This window comes from Thalassophryne amazonica, chromosome 22, assembly GCF_902500255.1.
Source record: "Thalassophryne amazonica chromosome 22, fThaAma1.1, whole genome shotgun sequence".
Taxonomy (NCBI): Eukaryota; Metazoa; Chordata; class Actinopteri; order Batrachoidiformes; family Batrachoididae; genus Thalassophryne; species Thalassophryne amazonica.
The window spans coordinates 31,636,383-31,658,677 of record NC_047124.1 but is presented as its reverse complement, the minus strand read 5'-3'; the positions used below and the strand labels follow the sequence as shown (position 1 = coordinate 31,658,677).

The 22,295-nt window shown below is 41.2% G+C and overlaps 1 protein-coding gene across 3 annotated transcripts in view; it reads right to left on the bottom strand.

The window, feature by feature from the left end:
- Positions 1 to 22,295, bottom strand: part of chchd3a (coiled-coil-helix-coiled-coil-helix domain containing 3a) — a 203,861-nt gene that overhangs the window by 125,621 nt on the left and 55,945 nt on the right. For all 3 annotated transcript variants that reach the window (XM_034163454.1, XM_034163455.1, XM_034163456.1), the window contains exon 5: positions 14,745 to 14,919. In XM_034163454.1, the coding sequence (XP_034019345.1) occupies positions 14,745 to 14,919 (175 nt within the window). The remainder of the gene's footprint in view (positions 1 to 14,744; positions 14,920 to 22,295) is intronic.

Genomic DNA, 22,295 nt, shown 5'->3' with positions numbered 1-22,295 from the left:
TCCTTTAATACCTTGGAAATTAAATTGTAGGCCCATTATCAGCTGAGTCCAGTCATCTGTATCTAAAAATGCAACACTGTGCAACTGAAGTACACAAGATTCATGAGAAAAAGAAGAACAACTGCAGGGTTTTTTCCCAGGAGAGGCTGAAGCGAGAGAAGCACTGGGGTAAGCAAAGGAGGAATGAGAGGAAGGATGTTGCATGAGAAATATTAAGCCTCACCCAAAGTCATTATCAAGCTGGACAAGCATCAAAAGGAACACGGTTTAAAGGAACGCACCCGAGCCGATTTTCTCCAGGAGCTCCAACAGGATGGACGTGGCTGCATCGAATCAGCGGACAAACTTTCTTGATGAAAGTTAACGTGAAAATCAGAGGAGGTAAGAAAGAAAACCACAGAATGGCAATGTCAACAAATCAGTCTTTTCCCCCACTGACTGTCACAAATCACCAACAGGAGGCACAAGGACAGATGAGGAAGTCTCCAATAAATAGAATAAAAGCACATACACTCAACAAATATATAAACGCAACACTTTTGGTTTTGCTCCCATTTTGTATGAGATGAACTCAAAGATCTAAACCTTTTTCCACATACACAATATCACCATTTCCCTCAAATACTGTTCACAAACCAGTCTAAATCTGTGATGGTGAGCACTTCTTTGCTGAGATAATCCATCCCACCTCACAGGTGTGCCATATCAAAATGCTGATTAGACACCATGATTAGTGCACAGGTGTGCCTTAGACTGCCCACAATAAAAGGCCACTCTGAAAGGTGCAGTTTTATCACACAGCACAATGCCACAGATGTCGCAAGATTTGAGGGAGCGTGCAATTGGCATGCTGACAGCAGGAATGTCAACCAGAGCTGTTGCTCATGTATTGAATATTCATTTCTCTACCATAAGCCGTCTCCAAAGGCGTTTCAGAGAATTTGGCAGTACATTCAACCAGCCTCACAACCGCAGACCACGTGTAACCACACCAGCCCAGGACCTCCACATCCAGCATGTTCACCTCCAAGATCGTCTGAGACCAGCCACTCGGACAGCTGCTGAAACAATCGGTTTGCATAACCAAAGAATTTCTGCACAAACTGTCAGAAACCGTCTCAGGGAAGCTCATCTGCATGCTCGTCGTCCTCATCGGGGTCTCGACCTGACTCCAGTTCGTCATCGTAACCGACTTGAGTGGGCAAATGCTCACATTCGCTGGCGTTTGGCACGTTGGAGAGGTGTTCTCTTCACAGATGAATCCTGGTTCACACTGTCCAGGGCAGATGGCAGACAGCGTGTGTGGCGTTGTGTGGGTGAGCGGTTTTCTGATGTCAAAGTTGTGGATCAAGTGGCCCATGGTGGCAGTGGGGTTATGGCATGGGCAGGCGTCTATTATGGATGAAGAACACAAGTGCATTTTATTGATGGCATTTTGAATGCACAGAGATACCGTGACGAGATCCTGAGGCCCATTGTTGTGCCATACATCCAAGAACATCACCTCATGTTGCAGCAGGATAATGCACGGCCCCATGTTGCAAGGATCTGTATACAATTCTTGGAAGCTGAAAATGTCCCAGTTCTTGCATGGCCGGCATACTCACCGGACATGAGCATGTTTGGGATGCTCTGGACCGGCGTATACGACAGCGTGTACCAGTTCCTGCCAATATCCAGCAACTTCGCACAGCCATTGAAGAGGAGTGGACCAACATTCCACAGGCCACAACTGACAACCTGATCAACTCTATGCAAAGGAGATGTGTTGCACTGCATGAGGCAAATGGTGGTCACACCAGATACTGACTGGTATCCCCCCCCAATAAAACAAAACTGCACCTTTCAGAGTGGCCTTTTATTGTGGGCAGTCTAAGGCACACCTGTGCACTAATCATGGTGTCTAATCAGCATCTTGGTATGGCACACCTGTGAGGTGGGATGGATTATCTAAGCAAAGTAGAAGTGCTCACTATCACAGATTTAGACTGGTTTGTGAACAATATGAGGGAAATGGTGATATTGTGTATGTGGAAAAGGTTTTAGATCTTTGACTTCATCTCATACAAAATGGGAGCAAAACCAAAAGTGCTGCGTTTATATTTTTGTTGAGTGTAGCAACCTCAAATTATTCTTTTTAACTTGTGATCTGCATTTATAAACCTCTGAATACACAGTTTTCAGATGCTTATCCTGGATGAGTTTGCAGCCACCGCAGACCAACAAAGCTTAGCCGACCTTATTCCTGGCCAATTCCGAAAATATTCCCATACCGTGTGCGACATGAAAATTTAGTAAGGTATATCTTATATAATATATTCCAATTCTAAGGTGGAACTATGCCAGTATACAAAGGTATATCTAAATATCTAAAAAGGAAGAGTAAAATAGGAGAGTAGAAAAGAGTAGAGTAGAGCCACTTAGGTGCCTGGTCTTGAGAACCAGGGATGGTAGGTTAAAAAGCTTTTTTATCCCATGGGAACTCTCCCTACGCACACAAGCAACTCAAGAAAAAGGTATATATAATATAATAAGTAATAAGACATAAGAAGGATAAAGCCCCGTTTACACATAGACGGTTTTGTCGGCGGGTAGTACACAGACTGAAGTTTGCGGTAGTTCCGGCTGTTTTCGCGGTGGAAAGGGGTGGAGCATTTCGCCAGCGTTTTGACCGCCGTACTATCCGCAAATAGGCGGATAAAACGCCACTAAATCCGCAGAATAAAGCGGCATTTTGACGCCGTAGCATCCGGCACACGTCAGGCAACGGGGGTTAATACCCAGTTCTATCCTTTACAATCGCAGGTTAAGACGCGCGTGAGAACGGCGGTGTTCTGCTGCCGCCGATAATGCCCTGTGTACCACTGGTTAATACCCAGGTTTTTATCCAGGCAAATCCTGCATTACTTTAGGATCATTTGCATATAGGCACCGCCCCCAGAGTATAATAGGCTGAAGCAGCAGGAATACATGCCTCTGTCACTGCAGGGGGAGGGAGATCATCCTCAACCTTTTCTTCTCCTTCCTTTCCCCCTCCTCAACGTGTTGCTCCATCTCCACCACAGGCCTCCCCTCTGCTTCTGAACCAGACCTCTTGGTTTCCTTCTTCTTTAAGTCCTTGCCGCTGCCAACTTTCTTTTAGGAGGCATACTCGAGCTTCTCTGCAATATTATCTGGAGCTGGCCGTGAGTGAGAGGCCTGCATGCAGCGCGCTAGCGTTTTTATACTGACCGCCGCCTACCGGCCGTTTGGAACGCCATTTTAACCGGGAGGTGGCGGGACAGGATGAAACGCGATTAAAAAGAATCTAACACCGTTGTTTGCATTGTCTCTGTCGTCACGCGAATTCTCCGGGAGCACTCCCGGAATTATTCGACATGTTGAATAATTTTTTTGACAATTCCCGGTGAAGCCGGAACTAAGCCACGCCCCCGTAGCGCCGGTGTTAACAACGGCGTTTGATTCCTAAGACGGTCCGGAGGAGCCAAAAACTCTTCCGGGACGCTTCCGGGAGCTCTTACCGTCTATGTGTAAACGGGGCTTAAGACATCACAGGAGAAGATTGTTATCAAACACAAAGGAACCAACTATTTTGTAAGCCACGATGAACGTTCCTAAGGCCGGCTAGATAAGCTAACATTAGCTGTTAGGTATAACTAATTGTACCCCACTCCTCCAATATTTACTTAAATATAATAATATTAAAAAGGAGGGAACAAGAAAAAGTGTGTAGAAATGTATATGGAGACATAAGTACATGTAATCCATTCAACTTGTGTAACCTGGAATCTCCTCCCAGTTGGACATGTCTTCCAAATGGAGCCATTCTGGGTGAATTTATTTGGGTAACTGAACCACCTGAACTGGACCTGTGATGCACTCTTTCAGTGTATGATTTGAGCTACCTCACCAAGGATGCTCATCTCTCTTATAACCTTGTTCTTCAGGCTCTGGACAAAGTTCATGACAACGATGGGTGGGGATTGATATATGTCTCAAAATGACATCAAGTCTGGGAGAAAGCACCGTCGCTGCATCCACCATACCATGGAACTGCTCAGAGTCCTGGATGGTGATCATCCAGGCAGACAGCCCCTCTAAAGTATCATCGACCTACCACAGCCAGGTGAAACGTGGACATTTGCTTGGCCATGTCCAACTGCTAGTGTCCTCAACATTGGGGCACCCGAGTGCTGAATTGTGGACCGCAAAATGCTCTTTCCAGACAGGAACTACCAGGACCCTAAAAACATATCTTGAAACTTTGTAATTATGAAAGAGGCAGGTGTCCCTCCACCAAGGACATAAAGAAACAGAGAATGGTGTCTCCATCTTACTCTACGCCCAAATTTTTGAAGCAAGTTTGCACAAAAAGGACCTAATTTCTTATTGTCCATCCCAAAACATTTGTGATCCCTTCCTAAAATAAACGTGGCTGAAAAAAGTGAGGTTTTCATTGTAGCATATGTGTAGGTAGCTTTTAGCAATTTTAAAAAAAATGTTCCTGAACATTCCCCTTTCAAGTGACTACCTGTGGCTGAGGTGAAAATAAAATAGGTATATCTGAAAAGGAATTGCTGCACACTTGTCCTTTGATGTTTGGTGACTGAAGAATTTAAGCTAGCCAATATGCTTTTACTGTGACATCATTACATATACAGAGCACTCTACACTCTTTCATAGTCTACCCTGATCACAATGTCAGCCACAGGCTTTTTTTTTTTTTTTTTAAGTGATTTAAGACAGGTGTGTTTCAGGCCAGTTGCCAACATTAGACATAACTACTGCCGCCAGGTAGGCTTCACCCTGCCCACTCTCCGGCGCTACCAAAGATTGATGACTCTGGGTTTGATTGAAAAGTCTGCCTGAGGGCTAGCGCCTGTGTCTGGCTGAACCGCTGTGGCCAATGATTGATTGGCTACGGGGCCAGTTTGGCTCCACGGGGAGCAGAGCTGTTGAAAAGCAAAAGAAAGGGTGGCTATGATTTTATTAAAACACAGATGTGTGGACTGACAGATGGATGGAGACTGTGAATAAGAGCGTTAGAGGACGTGCTCGTGCCAAAGGCCACTATATCTTTCTCTTGAACCGCCCAGGACGTGAAGACAAGCTTAGCCTTATAAGCACGTCGTTCATGCGTGGGGTGTTTCTGCTGCCTCTTAATGTGGTATTCTGTAATCTTTTGTAATTGATGCTGCTTTACAATTAAACACTAATTAAGCTGTAATGTAACTACAGGTTTGCATGTGTAATTAGTCCATTAAATAACTCCATAATTTGGGCATTTTCACCACATAAAGTGAATAAAGTCAATGTTCTCTCCGCATCATCTGCCCATTAAATCATATTCATTAGGAAACTATTCACAATAACCACATAAGGACTGCAGTTATTATTGGTTGCCAAGCAATTTGGGGTTGACAACTGACAATTATCTGTTGTAAAATGTGCACAATCAAGAGAGTACTGCATTTTCTGGAATATGTTTGCTGTTTTGCTTTTTACTAGTTTGGAAGGTCCTACAACTTATACTTTGGTGTGACTTTTATACCGAAAAATGTATTCACTATTTGTATTATTATTTAATTAACAACAGAGTGGATGTTTCTGTGTAGGCTCTCAGTTGTCCAGGTGGTTTCCATATTAGAGAAGCTTGAATCTTCGACTGGACTGGGTTGCTTGATGCGAGGACGTTTCGCTTCAAATCGCAGAAGCTTCCTCATGTGTCACCCATGTCATCGACATATCTGAACCAGTGACTGGTTATGTCGATGACACATGGGTTAAAATCATGCAACAGGAGGTTGAGGACTTTACAGAACACATCAACTCAGTGGATTCCAATATCAAGTTCACACGCGAGGATGCCAGAAACAACCATTTAGCCTTCTTGGACTGTGATGTTACGATTGGAGAGAACAGGCAGCTCCAGACAGAGGTTTACAGAAAACCCACTCACACTGACCAATATCTGCTCTTTGGCTCAAACCACCCCCTTGAACACAAGCTCGGGGTGATCAGGACTCTTGAACACAGAGCCCTACAGGTGCCCACAACTGCAGAGGGAAGGGCTAAAGAACAACAACTTGTACGGAAAGCCCTCACAGTATGTGGGTACCCACGATGGTCCCTGGACAAAGTGCAGAAGTCCCAGAAAACAAAGAGACCAGATAGACAGGAGACGGAGACAAGAAGAAGAAGAGTGTCTCTCCCTTATTTAGCAGGAGTAGGGGAAAAACTACAGAGGATCTTCAGACAGCACAAAATCCCAGTTTACTTTAAACCGGTTAACACCTTGAGACAGAAATTAGTTTACCCTAAGGACAGGATCCCTAGTTACAAACAGAGCAATGTAGTGTATTATATCAGATGTCAGGAAAACTGTAATGAACACTACATAGGTGAGACTAAGCAACCTTTACACAAAAGGCTATACCAGCACCGCAGACTGCAGTCTGCAGTTCATCTCCACCTGAAAGACACTAACCACACGTCTGAGGATAAGGAAGTTAAAATCTTAGCCAGAGAGAAGAAATGGTTTGAGAGAGGGGTCAAAGAGGCATTCTATGTGAAACAGTTGAAACCCAGCCTTAACCGGGGAGGGGGTCTGAGACACGCTTTGTCCCCTGTTTACAATGGGGTACTCAGGTCAAAGCAGTTTCAGTCTTTTGTTCATGGTAATGAGTCATTCACATCATCAGGATAGTCGTCAAGGTAGCCATCTGGAGAGGCTTCCGTCCCATCATTAGGAGGGACAGCTGCTCTGTCATTAGGCGGGTGCTTACTAGAGCACAATAGGTGCTAATTAGAGCTATTGTTTAGTCACCAGCCTATAGCAGTCGGCCTCTCGGTAGGAGGGGTCTGGTTAGGTTTAAAACTCCAGCTTTTGTGGCTTCTGTTTATTCTTCTCTACAAGAGTCAAGACAGAAGTCAGAAAACCTGGATGAATTTCTGACGCAGTTTTTTGGTGGACTAAAGAAGTACACAGAAGTATCACGGACTTCATTGTCAGAATTTTTTTGAACTATCTAATATGTTTTTCCAAGTTGAATGAGAATTTTGGACTCCTATTTAACCTTCTACCACCCACCTCATTTTGGCTTGTCAGTATCTCATAAATAATAAGTGAAATTTCCCCATCGATGGGAAATACAGGCTTAGAAGGGGTTAAAGTTCGTGTTGTACTATTGACATCAAAGCACCAGTGACGCACACCAAAATGTAGGTCTCTTTTCTGTTGTCAATAAATTAATATGATATCCTGCTGACTACCACGTCATACATATGTCCTGGTAGTCAGGAGGATATCAAATGACAAGGATCTATTTTAGTTGTTATATAAAACAAATAATGAATGTTTTTTCATTCTTTCAATGGAAAAAATATTTAATTCAGTGAAACCTAGAACATACCATTCAAGTCAGCTTCGGCTCGTTGAATGGAACATTCCATCTTTTACCTCCAGAAATATTCGTACCATTGAACTCAAACATTCATTATTTGTATATTATTCATGTGGGGTTTTCCCCAAGAAATGAAGCACTAAATAAATAACTCAAATGGTTTTAAAAACTTGATAATACAGAAAAAAGGTGCAACTTGTGCTAATATTGAAACACAAATTGTGCCCATCTGTCCATTTTGTATATGGCCAAAGAATGAAATACGGCTATTTTAGCAATTCAAAGTGCAGCATTTGTAATTGCGCTAAAGTGTGTGTGTGTGTGTGTGTGTGTGTGTGTGTGTGTGTGTGTGTGTGTGTGTGTGTGTGTGTGTGTGTGTGTGTGTGTGTGTGTGTGTGTGTGTGTGTGTGTGTGTTTTCCTGTCCTGTGATCTCCACTGAATGGAAGAACAAGTGTGAACGCTGACATAGAACACATTTCCCCTCAAACAGCAGAACCACAGGAACCCAACATCAATGACAAAACACAAACACACCTGCCACTGCCACTGCTGTGAACTATCATTTACTGGTAGACCAGCTGGCTAACTGCTACCAGCCACGCTGACAGGGTAGAGGGAAAAGTCTGGAAAAACAAGCACTCACAAAACGGGATGGGATATCAAGGCAAATTAATGCATTTATAAAGCACTTTTCCACCTGATGTAGAACGTCAGCCTGCTTTACAATGACGCCTCACATTCATGCATTCACCCACACTCACCGACGTTAGTGTGGCGCCATGCAAAGAGCTTCACCGCACACCACAGCTTGGAGATTAAGGAACTTGCTCAAGGTTAGGGATCCTTCATGATTTTCAAATGTACTCGCTCGGGGGACTGAACCAAAAATAGTCCCATCAAGTAGGTCCAAGCAACTGGTGTATTTTCTGGAGCACAAGTCGCAACTTTTTTTTCCTGTGTTATCGTAGTGTACTTTTAATTATTGATATATATTCTTTCATTATTAGAGTTAATTTTGTTTACTGGTTTGATTCCTGGGAAATCACAACATAAATCATTAACATACAAGTTGGAGGACTTCGCAAAATAACGAAAACAAAAAAACCTGTGATGTATACACAGGGAACATAAACAAAAATGTGGCCCTACAAATGATTAGAACCTGCCACCGGTTTGAGCTTACTCACAAAAGTTAAATTTTGTCTTCTCATGAAAGTTTACAAGATTTGGATCCCAACCCATCACAAGCCCCCTTTTACATCTGGGTGGACTGAAACAACGAAGATCAAATGTCTTGTCAGACCACCTAGTACACCACCTAGTATCAAACCCCGGTCTGCATACCGTGAGTACATCCGGAAAGTATTCAGAGAGCTTCGCTTCACTTTTTCCACATTTTGTTATGTTATTCCAAAATCGATGAACTTCATTTTTTCCCTCAAAATTCTACCTACACACATTAACCGATAATGACAATGTGAAAGAGGTTTGTGTTTTTGTTTTTTTGTTTTTTAGATTTTTGCAAATTTATTAAAGATAATAATCATTTTTTTAAAAACTTAAGAAATCACATAAGTATTCACAGTCTTTGCCATAAAATTTAAAATTGAGCTCAGGTGCATCCTGTTTCCTCTGATCATCCTTGAGATGTTTCTACAGCTTAATTGGAGTCCACCTGGGGTAAATTCAAGTTGATTGGACATGATTTGGAAAGACACACACCTGTCTACATATAAGGTCTCACAGTTGACAGAGTACAAACCAAGCATGAAGTCAAAGGAATTGTTTGTAGACCTCTGAGACAGGATTGTCTCGAGGCACAAATCTGGGGAAAGGAAACATTTCTGCTGCATTGAAGGTCCCAATGAGCACAGTGGCCTCCATCGTCTGTAAAAGGAAGACGGCCTGGTCCACCAGGATTCTTCCTTGAGCTAGCCGCCCGTCTAAATTGAGTGATCAGGGGAGAAGGGCCTCAGTCAGGGAGGTGACCAAGAACCTGATGGTCACTCTGTCAGAGCTCCAGCATTCCTCTGTGGACAGAAGAGAACTTTCCAGAAGGACAACCATCTCTGAAGCAATCCACCAATCAGGCCTGTATAGTAGAGTGGCCAGACAGAAGTCACTCCTTAGTAAAAGGCAAATGGCAGCCCACTGATGTTTGCTAAAAGGCACCTGAAGGACTCTCAGTCCACGAAAAACAAAATTCTCTGGTTTGGTGAGATAAAGATTGAACTCTTTGGCGTAAATGCCAGACATCATGTTTGAAGGAAACCAGGCACCATCCCTACAGTGAAGCATGGTGGTGGTGTTTTTCAGCGGCAGGAGCTAGGAGACTAGTCAGGATTGAGGGCTTCAGGACAACTCTGTGAATGTCCTTGAGTGGCCCAGCCAGAGCCCAGACCTGAATCTGATTGAACATTTCTGGAGAGATCTGAAAATGTCTGTGCACAGACCTCCAACCTGATCCAACCTGATGGAGCTTGAGAGGTGCTGCAAAGAGGAATGGACAAAACCGCCCAAAGATAGATGCACCAAGGTTGTGGCATCATATTCAAGAAGACCTGAGGCTGTAACTGCTGCCAAAGGTGCATCAACAAAGTATTGAGCAAAGGGTGTAAATACTTACGTACACGCGATTTTTACGTTTTTTTTTTTGTTTGTTTTTTTATTATTTTTAATAAATTTGAAAAAATGTCCAAAAACTTCTTTCATGTTGTGTTTAGGTGGTGTTGTGAGTAGACCTTTGAGGAAAAAAATGAAAATTTACTCCATTTTGGAATAAGACTGTGACATAACAAAACGTGGAAAAAAGAAGCGCAGTGAATACTTTACGGATGCACCGTATAGGTGGTCCATATCCTACACCTCTACCGCGGAACTGCATGCTCTGCAAGATTAGATAAGGTGAACCAAAAATCAACACATTATAAACCATATCGAGGAGTCCCAGTGTAACCTCATGTCTTGGAGCAATTCTCTCGGATGGCTGTCACTGTAATTGGTGCAGCTATGGTTGCGATTGTTATGGCTATTATAGGGAGACGTGAGGCGGCATAACTGCCATCAGCGACTCTTCCATTGTACGTGAGTTAGAGAGAGAATACGTATATGGGGTCCTGCTGTCCACAGTGACCTGTATCTTAATGAGGAGGGCAAATCAATACGATGATGCACAAAGGACACAAAACCAACAGCTGCTATGGGCAAATGTTTTTTCAAAAAGAAACAATAATGCAGTTTCTTAGAATACAACCCCAAATCAGAAAACAGCACGATATGGAAAATGTATATTACAAAACGCACTGATTCTTGCATTCATTCTGACTTCTATTTCATTGCAGACACGACAAACCCAAGATATTTCATAATTTGCATAGTCAACTTCAGTTGAATTCTTAATTTAATGAAATATCTCCTCAAAGAACCAATAATAACTGCTTATCAACCATAACCTGAATCCTGTAATTACTGAAGCATTTACATTTCTCTTCAGTAAAAGACAATGAAAAGTTTTACAGTTACAAGAGGAAAAACTGACATGAAGATGACAAAGACACTGACATATACAACCATAAAACATGTTTGACAGCATGTTTCATCAAAGGTGAGTTCTCTTCAGGTCGGGGACAAAACGGGGGTTTGACAAACACGGGATGAATGACAACAGGCGGGAGACGTCTCCAGCAAAAGGCCGTCTTAAGAGAGAAAAGTCCATTTCCAGCTGAAAAGAAGACTGGAAGTGTTGGAAGCGTCTGACTCAACAATTACACGAGTGGGGAAAGCGGAGCTGCGCCTCCGCTGATAACCCGTCGCATTCTATTAAAACCCTGGCACTCCAACAGAGGAAATTATCACACATACACACTCAAATTTAAAACAGCAAAAGCTTCCCAGACAGGGATTCCTTTGCTGCATTATGTGAGCACAGGGAAAGCAGAGAGAGGACGGAAAGACAAGCAAAATGGAACAAATAATACTCATCATCACATACGTAATACAGTTTGCTATCTGTAGATTTAAAAGCTGCTAATGCTTGTAGCTGAGACTTGGTGTTTACAAGTTTCCGAGATAAAATTCCATGAAATTCCACTGGTACGTAACAGGAACAGCCCTGGTTTATATCCCATGAATCCCATGAATATCCCATGAATGAAACAAATTTTTTTGTTGTTTTTGTTTCTACTCTCTTTGAATGTCCTATTTTCTGTTTTACCGCAGTCCAGCATTAGGGGTCCCCAAGTGGTTCAAAATGCTGCTGCCAGACTTTTGACACGAAGCAGAATGTTTGACCACATTACACCCCTTTTGGCATCTCTTCACTGGCTTCCCGTCCCTTTGAGATTAGATTTTAAGCTTCTGCTACTAGCCTATAAAATTGTTCACGAACTGGCACCTCCCTACCAAGCTGACTTAACTGAACCCTATGTACCGGCCCGGGCTTTGCGTTCTCTGCGTGCAGGATTACTTTGTGTCGCTAGGGTGAATAAAAAGTCTGTGGGTCACAGAGCTTTCTCTTATCGTGCCCCTGTTCTGTGGGATGATCTCCCTGCATCAATAAAACAGTCAGATTCTGTAGAGACTTTCAAGTTCAGATTAAGACACACATTTCCCTTTTCGTATGGCTAGCATACTGGCATAGTATGTTACTATGCTGCTTACCTTTTTAAATTAATTTTATTAATTAATTCTAAAACTCTGGGTCTTTTAGTGAAGCTTAGGGCTAGTGGCTGACGATCACCTTAGTATTTCTTCTTTTTTCTTGTTGCTTAATGCTGACAGATTATACTGTATTTGTTGTCTTTCTGATGCCTGACTCTGTTGTAACCCTCCTGTCCTGTGCACCGGCAACACTTCCTGTATATTCGTTTTGTGAATTGCTTTGTAAATTGTGTTGGTAGCATGGCCCAAGCAGAGGTTCGCCCCTTTGAGTCTGGTCTGCTTGAGGTTTCTTCCTCAAATCATCAGAGGGAGTTTTTCCTTACCACTGTCACCTGTGTGCTTGCTCTGGGGGTTGGTAAGGTTAGACCTTACTTGTGCACCTTGAGGTAACTCTGTTGTGATTTGGCGCTATATAAATTAAAATAAATAAATAAATAAAAAAAATTAAAATTGATTCTGTTCTACTCTTTATACAAAGGTACCAAAAATTTAAAGTAAAGCGCCTTTTTGTTTGTGAACATCACACCACTCCCTCCATCTCCTCAGTCCTTGTACACTTGTCCTGCAGCGTGGAATCGTGTCAACCACACTCCTTCTCGCTCAATGAAATGATTCATTTTTCTATTACGGTTAAGAGTTTGTGAAATGAGCTATATAATCAACAGCATCGGGTTGTAAACAGCAGCCGCAACTCTGTGGGGAGGAAACATGTTTTCTTTTAGAAAATGATATTATGCTTCAGTGTGTGGTGAGCAACACTCCTTTGACAATGTTTACAAGGGCAATTTACAGGAAATAAAGTCATGAGGGGGCCCCAAAATGAAGGCAGCATTCCATAATAGGACGGAATGAGCAGGCATGGATGTGAAACAGGACGCAAATATCGAACTGCAAGATGTGGTTACAGCAACGATGGGTTTGCTCACAGCAGGGTTTTCGAAAAGGAAATGAAACTGTCCTCTGAGTTCAGGTTGGAGATAAAAGCTGTGAAATACTGTAAAACTTTTTCAAGCTATGTGGATTACTGGATGGCACCATCAGTTTTCCTGATTAATTCCACATATCTACAAATCCGCTGAGGCTCCAGCCCTCCTGTGAGCCATAATTGGAATAGCCGGGAATAGAACTCTTAAAAATTCTGCAATTTTGCAGAATTTTTCCCGATTGCACCAGAATAGCTCCCAATTTGCAGCGCTTGGCATAAAGTCCTTCCGAACAGGAACACTGCTCGACAAAAGTTATGAAAAATGTTTTTTTCCCCCCTCGATCCAAGAGCTCAATGGACTCCTGCTCACGTTGACCTTGGAGTGTGCACCACCCCATCCCCAGCAAGTGCAGAGCATACTCCATCCTCAGCTCCTAGGATCATGGAGTGATTCTTTCCATGCTTGGAGTGAAAATTGGATGGAGACATGCACTACAGCGGGCAAAGCTGTCTGGTGTCCCATCAAGCCACAGAAAATGTATAAACATAAGAAACTGAATGTTTTAACAAAACAAAAACTCCAAGGTACGGTCTACCGTAAATGGTTAAAAAGCCTTTATTTGCCTGACTCAGACGTTTTAAATTCTAAAAACTCTGACACCTCATAGCTTATCTTAAATGAGAATTTCGATTTATATATTTTGAGATGTTTCAACCTTAACTTTGTGAAGTGTCTTAAGGAGACTTATGTTGTAAGTTGGTGCTACAAAAATACACTGAAGTGAACGGAACTGCTTCCTGTGTTGGGTTGAGGTCAGGTGGCTGACGTGATCATTGAAGAATATTTCATTTATTTGCCTTGAGAAGCTCTTGGTTTGCTTTGGCAGCATGTTTTGGGTCATTAACTATCTGCAGTGTTTGTCAGCACACTCGAACATAAACCTTCTCATCGTGGAACAGTCCAATTATTCATAACCATCAAAAATGGAAAGACTGTCCATAAAAATACACGTAATTCCTAAATGGTTAATACGATACTTTTGTGAAAGTCCTTTACTGTAATTAAGGTTTAGTGTCTACACTGTAGGCGCATTTGATTACTTCATTTCAAATGCACTGTATCAAATACAGTGTTTGAATACTTATTTACACAACTGTACTTGAATTATGTGCCAAATAAAAGTATCTACAGTAGCTGTCCTTGCAGACTGCTCGATAATTATTTGATTACTTTAATATATTCACAGGATGCATAATTACTCGGCGGTGATGCAACTTCTACATGACAAAAGAACCTCATGGACTGTAACCTTCACAACAAACCAACAAGAAGGTCAATGATTCATGATAAAGACATGAAAAGAGGATCATAAATAAAAAAAGATTTTGCACAACACACCCCGTTTAATGTGAACGTGCAACAGGCGTGACACTGAGCTATAAGTGCATATATATGACTGCATGTAGGTGCCTTTGTTTTTGTGTCGACGAGGGTCAATGTTCGACTTTCTGCTCACATCTCTGACCCCATCACTGCAGCGCGCCCAACGATTACAACCGATCGATACACGTCTGTCGCAAGGTTACATGCATGTTTGAAAATATGTCATGTTGAAAATTGCTCTCATCAATCAATCTGCGGTTTCAAGGTCATTCAGGTGTCCAATGTGTGACTGATTCAAAATATTTATTTAAATAATTGATTAACTGTATGAATATTGTGGAATATCAAATGACTCAAACGGTGCAGACTCACGGAAATCTCAACATGGCGCTTCTCATCCTCAACAGCAATCCTCTCCTTCATCAAGGTGTGTTGGAGGTCCTCTTTGGTCGCAGCCTTCTGTGACGACAACATCCTGAAGACCTCATCTTTGAGCTGGGTCTGGACCTCAGCCTGTGCCGACAGCCGGGCCTTCTCCTCCTCTATCCTGTGAAACATCAACAGAAGTTTAATTCAGTTCGTCGAGATTCAAAATCATTAGTCGAACCAACAACTCTTTAATGTGCCCATATCCATGTGACAACAAAGTGGATTTGACCAGGGCTGGACACTAACAAGAACTGGCTCTCTCCATAGTCCAAGATTGGGGTCGGCCCTAAGTTAGGCCTTTTTAGAATTAAAGGCTGGTCAGAGATAGGCTGGTCTTATGCTACTCCTGGGAGACATCAAATACCCGTTGCCAACCTTGCGAAGAGCAGAGAACATGAGGAAACTTTGCAAGAGGAAGGAACACACAAGAACACAGTTCTATAAAAATCCCTTCAAGTTCAGCAAAGACCTTTTCACTACGGAAAAAAGTGGAACCTTGAAAACTCCGAAAGCAGGAACTGGCACATCTGGAAAAGGTCCACTATGACAAAAAGGTGCAAACAGTTAGTTATCCCACATGACACCCCACCTGTTCAAGCTCCTGAATCCAACTTGGAGACTAGCCCTCCAAAATGGAAGGAAGTAGAGAACACAGTACGGTGTGCAAGATCTGTCCAACCTCATGGAGCTTGAGAGGTGCTGCAAAGAGGAATGGGCAAAATTGCCAAAAGATAGGTGCGCCAAGCTTGTGGCATCATATTCAGGAAGACTTGAGGCACTGTTGCTGCAAAGGTGCATCAACAAAGTATTGCGCAAAGAGTGTGAATAATTATGTACATGTGATTTTTTTTTTTTTTAATTTTTAATAAATTTGCAAAAAGTTAAATTAAGAACTTTTTATGTTGTCATTATGGGGTGTTGTGAGTAGGATTTTGAGGGGGAAAAATGTATTGACTGGTATAAGGTAATATAAGAAACTGTGGAAAAAAGTGAAGTGCTGTGAATATTTTTCGGATGCACTGTGTGCCACCAAGCTGTGTCAGCTATATACTATGTTCACAGCAGGAAAATATCAGTGAAAACACTCACAGAATTGTGGGCCTTCGAAGGTGTTTAACATCCACCCTCAAAATTAAAATTTAACAGTCGATTGAACCTGGTTTTGCTGGGGTTTTTTTTGTTTGTTTTTCTTTTTGAAATCAAGACTGCCTTTATTTTTTTACACCCGTTCCCTGAAAGTTAAAACTTTAAGGCTTAAACAAGACCACTGGTTCACACAACAGAATCACACTTTAGATCATATTGCCACAACCACTATGTCTTCATGTGGAAAATGATTTCATAGTGCCTAACTTCCATAAAAAAGTAACAGACATTTGCTTCACTAGTGCAGTGTTGCAATGCATTGTGGTGGGTGGGTGGGGTGGTGCTGATATCCTTCATTTCTCACACTTTAGAGCAGCTTCAGTGTGACAGCACTGATGAACACTGCAGATGTGGAGAAGTGACCAATTTCCAAATAAATGGATATTTATGTTGTTTTTTTTGTTTGTTTGTTTTCATGGGTATTATAAAAAAAAAAAAAAAAACTTAAAAAAACCAACTGTTTTTGACCTTGTAGGAGATAATCCTGGCATGGTGGACCGCCAGGCCTGCACTAGCATAGGTGAAACATCATGGTGTTTGCTGTTATATAACTTGCAAAAAGGGGTCTAGTGTTGAGAAATTCAAGTTTGACTGGCATGAATTATTAAGAAGAGAAGAAGAAGACCATCATATTTAATGTGGGTAGCCAACGAAAGGGCAAAGCTTGTTTCTAGAAGGGCCCACGGCACGTGTCTCTCACTCCTCCCCAGCACTGTTCTTGAGAGTGCCAGTTGGGAACATGGCTGCTATCGGGAAGCGAACCCAGATCACTGGGTCCCAGTTCAACGTGCAAACCATTACGCCACCGCCTCCCTTAAAAAAGCAAGTTCTGAAGTCAGAATACCGAGATACGGACAATCCAAACTAATATCACTTTCAAATAATATACATTATCAAACAATATCGCGACCAAAATGATAGTAGCAGAAGGCACAAACGTTCCACAAAACAAGACTCATCCACACTCTGTAGGTACAAGGCCACCATTTGAATCTCGTCTGTGGGTTCTCATAGTTGCCTAGCAACGTCCTCCCTACTCAGCAGCCGCACACTTGATTGGAAAACAGGATGAACGTTCCTGAAACTATGAACTCAAACAATGATGGGAAGGTAAAACAAACAGCACAAAGAGAACTATCGCAAACCAAATGAAGACAGTGACAGAAGCTCAACAGAGCCAAAAAGAATGGCAAGAAATGGTATGCAAATAATGATGAGTGCAATGGCAAGAATATTTAATGAGGTGAAAGGTGGAACATACCATCTTTCACTCCATGAAATATTCTTTCAACTGAACAAATGAAAAAAACATTCATTATTTGTTTTACATAATGACTAAAACAGATCTTTGTCGTTTGATAGCTTATTTATAAAGAAGAGAAAAGTGTGCGTCACTGGTCCTTTGACATCTACAGGTTCCACACAGTCCAACAGAAATTTTAAATAGAAGTCCAATCCAATCCAATCCAACTTGCAAAAACAATCCTGACGATGTAATCCATACATCGTGTACAGACTGCTGACCGCTTTTCTCAAAATTGCGATAGAAATGCGTTGACCTCTTCATCCGAAAGTGGTTCCACTTCACCTATAAATGTCCCAGCGAATACTGCAAATGCCTCCAGATGGCGTATTGGATTTGTTTTGTTGTGTTAGAAAAATGAGCAGCTCCCGCCATGTTTGTTTTTAAGCTAAGCACCGTCACTGCTAATGTGAGCGTGCGCGGTGGTCACAGCGTGCAATAGCACAAATCATGTAGTTCCAAAATTACACGCCAAGTAGCACGATCGCACTGTAAAATAAAATAGGGTTTTTCACTAAAACACGTTTAAACAACATATAAACAACTTAAATATCACAGATTCAATGGGAAGACCATTGAAGATCACAGCAAACTCATTTGTGCCTAAACTAAACTCATTCATGGGTTTAAGATTCAAAATGGTGCCCAAAATGGCTGCTAATAGACCCTTATCATTGAATCTCTGTGATATTTAAGTTGTTTATACGTTGTTTAAAGGTGTCTTAGTGAAAAACCCTATTTTGGGAACCATCTTGGATAACTGGCTTGGCCTGGCCAGCTTTTATTTTTAGGAACATCCTGATTGTGTTTTGGGGTCATCTAAGGAACCTAAAAAAGTTGGTTTGGTTTAGTCTTGATGGGGGGATGCAAAATTGGTAGTGGTCGTAGCTCCCCTAGTAATTCTTGACTGAACAAGTTGCTGAATGGCTGCCTCTCAAGTTCTTTTAGTAATTTTTTTGTTATTACTCAACAAACTCATAAGAAAAGTAGTTACAGTGGAAATACATGCAGCAGCTGGAGAGAAGTTATCAAGGATAAGCTTCCACAACAATTTGAAGATTAGCTATGTTAGATGGGCAGTACCTTCATCAAATGAATGATTTCAACAAAGTGTAAGACAAATTTCAGGGGTTTGTATGTGGAAACAGCAAATACTGTATAAACTGAACAAAAATATTTAAAAATTTACATATCGTGATCCAAATTACATCTTATTTTGTTGTTTGTTTTCCCACTTCCCAAACCTGATTACTTGGCCAGACATACTTGCCTGTCCCTGCCTTGATTGTGTTCTCCACCTCCACCAGTTGAGGCTCCTGCGTCTCCCGTTTCTGGAATAGTTTCCAGATTAATTTCCGACATTTAATTTGCTACACACCTTAGTAATGGGTGGGCATTACATGTCAAGGTTGATTAGTTGTTAATTGTTTTGTTCATTGTAATTAGAGTTCTTTTTTCTGGAGTTACATTCATAGCAATCGCACTGGTTCCCAAGAACTTAATTCTGGGTAGCTTGGTTTGTTTGCCATGTTGTTCGTTTTTCATAAACACTTTAACATTGTTTATGTCTCACTGATTTGCATCCTGGACCCCGATCATTGACTAACTGGGGAGCGACAAACAAAGTGAACAGACGCAACATGACATGTTTGGCCCTGAGGAAGTGAAGCAAAGCGGGAAGATGGCAGCGAGTGGGAGACAGAGACCAGCCTTGTCCAGTCTCACAGTCCACTGAGCTGCACACATCAGCACACTCCATCCATCATCACACTCTTACCTCCTCAGAAACACACACACCGGAAACCTCCTAATGGCCTTTTGCGTTCACCATTTCACCATAATCCTCAACTCTCTGCTTGCACTGCTAATCCAACATGGCAACCATGAAGAACCCATGTTTACTGCAGTGATTCGAGGAAAATACACCTGAGCACAGACTGTGTGCCAGAAAGAGCAATCAACTGCAAGGACGTGCAATCAAAACTTACCATTTGGGATAAATGGGTATTTTACCTACTTCGAGAAACTGTGACCTACAATGTTTAAGTGGTAAAATTATTTTTGCCAGAAACAGAACCATTCTATAAAAAAACAGAAAAACTGGAACAAAACTATTTCCCCTCCTGAAGTGATTTAATATCCATGTTATGAGCGAGGACAGATATTGTTAAGGAATACAAACATTTGGCCATTCAAATGACGGCAACCCTGGCAGAAGGTCAACAGCTCTTTTTGTTTAGCTGTACTTTTGTGGCAGAAAAATAGGACAGTGAAACAGATATGAACAAGGCAACATAGAACCATAACAAAATGTACAAATTTTACTTTTTTAATTAAATGGTCTGCCTCTGACGTTGCCCGTTGAAACTCAAAAAGCAGTTCAGAAATTTTCGACAACCCACATCACCAACACGTCCCCTGAAACACCACATGAACTGATTATTAAAGCATTTTCCCCAAAGACAGCGACCTGAAAAGTCTACACACACACACACACACACACACACACACACACACACACACACACACACACACACACACACACACACACACACACCTTCCATCACTTACTCCAATTAAGTGTCATGGTGAAAGGGCTGGAGCCTACACTGCAAAAACTGAGTAAAAAAGGACTTGTTTAAAGAAAATTTGACTTAATTTTGTCTAAATAAAAAAATAATCTTGTCAAGCATTTTTTTACATAAGAAAAAATGTCTTATTTTGGGAAAATGTATCTCACTTTCTCTTAATACGTTTTTCCAGGTGATATCAAGCTGTATTTAACCAGTAATAAGGAAAGGCAATGGATTTCAAATTATCCAAGCAAAGGAACAAGACTGTTTTCCTTATTTTAAGACAGACGCTAATCTTAAGATAAGAATTCTGTCTAGTTTTAAGGCACATTTTGATTAATTGGTGCCTAGACATTTTGCTGGTTTTGAGAATTCTAGCCAAGTAAATTCTTCTTACCCCACTGGCAGATTTTTATTTTTGCTTATTGCAAGACAATCTGGCTAGATTTCAGATTATTTATCTTATTTTGAGAGGGACAGTTTTTGCAGTGTATCCTAGCAGTCAATGGGCGTGAGGGGGGGTACACCCTGGACAGGACACCAGTCTGTCGCAGGGCCACACAAAGACAAGCAAACACACCTACACACCTACGGATAATTTAAAGTTTCTAATCCACCTAACCTGCATGTCTTTGGATATGGGAGAAAACCGGAGCACCTGGAGAGAACCTGCGCAAACATGGGGAGAACATGCAAACCCCACAGGAAGACTACAGGTTGGAATAAATCCCATGACCTTCTTGGGGTGAGGCAACAGTGCTAACAACTAAGCCAACATGCTGCACCGCAGATACACAATATTAAAATATATACAATAAAGAAAGACTTCTCTCAATCATACAGTACATTTTTTTAAAAAGTAAAGGCATTATGGTGACCAAAGGCTCCAACTTTAGGCAAATAAAAGGAAAGAAACCCTGAAGATAGAAAGCTTAAAAATAAAACTGTCAGCTTGCTTCTCAATAGGTGCTAACCAAAGCAAAGACTGCCATCATTCGCTGGAATGTTATCTACATACCTGCATCACTTCCATTGCTCTGCAGTCATTATTGCCATGTCCCAGAGTTATTGGAAGCATTTTTCATTTGGCTGTAGAAGACTGGCATTAGTTAAGTAAAGGAGAAAATGGTAAGGTGGAGAGAAGATAAAGAAAGCCGAGTTGTAGAAGAAAGAATATATCTTCGGGGGATAAGCGGGCAATGCTTAGACTGGACCTGTATTATAACAGAGGATAAACTTATCCCTGTAGGCTGTGTACTGTTGGAGCACGTCTTTAAAAGATGAAAATGGAAATGTAGCACTATCAAGGTCCTCAAAGACGAAGTGAGTGGAAATGGATCCTTCCAGAAAAATAACTCACAAAGGAGACGGAGTCAACGTATTTGAAAATTTGGTCCTACCTTCAGTATATCATTTTTAAAGATGATACGAGATAAGTTGTATATCAAAATTTACTTACAGTGCACTCCAAAAGTATTGGAAAATGCAGTATTTCACACATTTTAATTTGTTTATGTTTAAAATTTCTAAAATTAGCTTCCTTAAACACAAACTGAAAGCAAATCTCTACAACTTGATATAAATGAATTAAAAATATAAAAGCCAAGATGATAGCGTGCCTAAGTAATGTAACGTTTTGGTATAATACCTGTAAATATTCAGTTGTATTGCCAGTTTTCTTCAGACAAGTAGGGGATGGACACATGAACATTTCCAAATCACTGAATATGTCTTGGACTTTATTTACATCAATTATGAAGAAATACAAACGGCATGGCACTCTATGGTAAATCTGTGTGGAGTAGACGTTCTTAAAAACTATCTACTCCACTATCTACTAATCTATTCCCTCACTCTTCTCCTTCTTGCACAGTCACATAGTTTCTGAGAAGTATTATACCAAAGTGGCCCATTACTTATGCAACCCCATCATTTTAGCTTTTAAAATTGCAATCAATTTATATCAAGTTGTAGAGATTTGCTTTCAGTTTGAGTCTTAGGAAGATAATTTTAGAAATTTTTATTTTTTGTATTTGAAATGGCATAAACAAATTAAAATGTGTTTATATATATATATATATATATATATATATAAACGGCTGAGTGGATCCTTGTCATTTGATTGGTGCTTTGTATGTCACATGACATGGATTAATTCATCCCATCTGTGTTGCATTGCATTTACAATGTGGCTTGGTTCCATTTAGAGTGCAAATTTGGTTCCATATGTTTGGTACCATTGCACTCTGCAGACAGATTGCAGAGTGTAAAGCTAGGACATCTTACTACTCATCATTAATTGAAGAAAATAAGAACAACCCCAGGTTTCTTTTCAGCAATGTAGCCAGGCTGACAAAGAGTCAGCGCTCTATTGAGCCGAGTATTCCTTTAACTTTAACTAGTAATGACTTCATGACTTTCTTTGCTAATAAAATTTTAACTATTAGAGAAAAAATTACTCATAACCATCCC